General features: G+C 48.7%; 1 protein-coding gene across 1 annotated transcript in view; it reads left to right on the top strand.

Annotated features, from left to right (window-relative positions):
• The window catches only part of LOC109127220, a gene marked incomplete at its 5' end in the record, with an annotated part of 594 nt that continues 372 nt past the window's right edge, over positions 5-226 (top strand). Inside the window, one exon of the mRNA XM_019231745.1 lies at positions 5-223. Within this exon, the coding sequence (XP_019087290.1) occupies positions 5-223 (219 nt within the window). The remainder of the gene's footprint in view (positions 224-226) is intronic.

Raw genomic sequence — 226 nt, 5'->3', positions numbered from 1 at the left:
ATCTCTTGCAGCCTCCATGGCAGGAGCAAATGCCTCTACCACTGATAGGCCATCTCTATTCAATGATTCAACTTTCTCCCCAGATATAGAAGGGGACACAAAACGCAGCTCACCTTCGTCTCCTCTCGTTTCTTCTTTCACACCATCCATATCTCCCCACACACGAGTCCCTGAGGAGTTTTTACAGACGAGTTTCCTCTGCAAACTCAGCAAAGCTCTCTCGGCT

Source organism: Camelina sativa, chromosome 11, assembly GCF_000633955.1.
Source record: "Camelina sativa cultivar DH55 chromosome 11, Cs, whole genome shotgun sequence".
In the NCBI taxonomy this organism is placed as follows: domain Eukaryota; kingdom Viridiplantae; phylum Streptophyta; class Magnoliopsida; order Brassicales; family Brassicaceae; genus Camelina; species Camelina sativa.
This window is presented reverse-complemented; position numbering and strand designations above follow the sequence as displayed.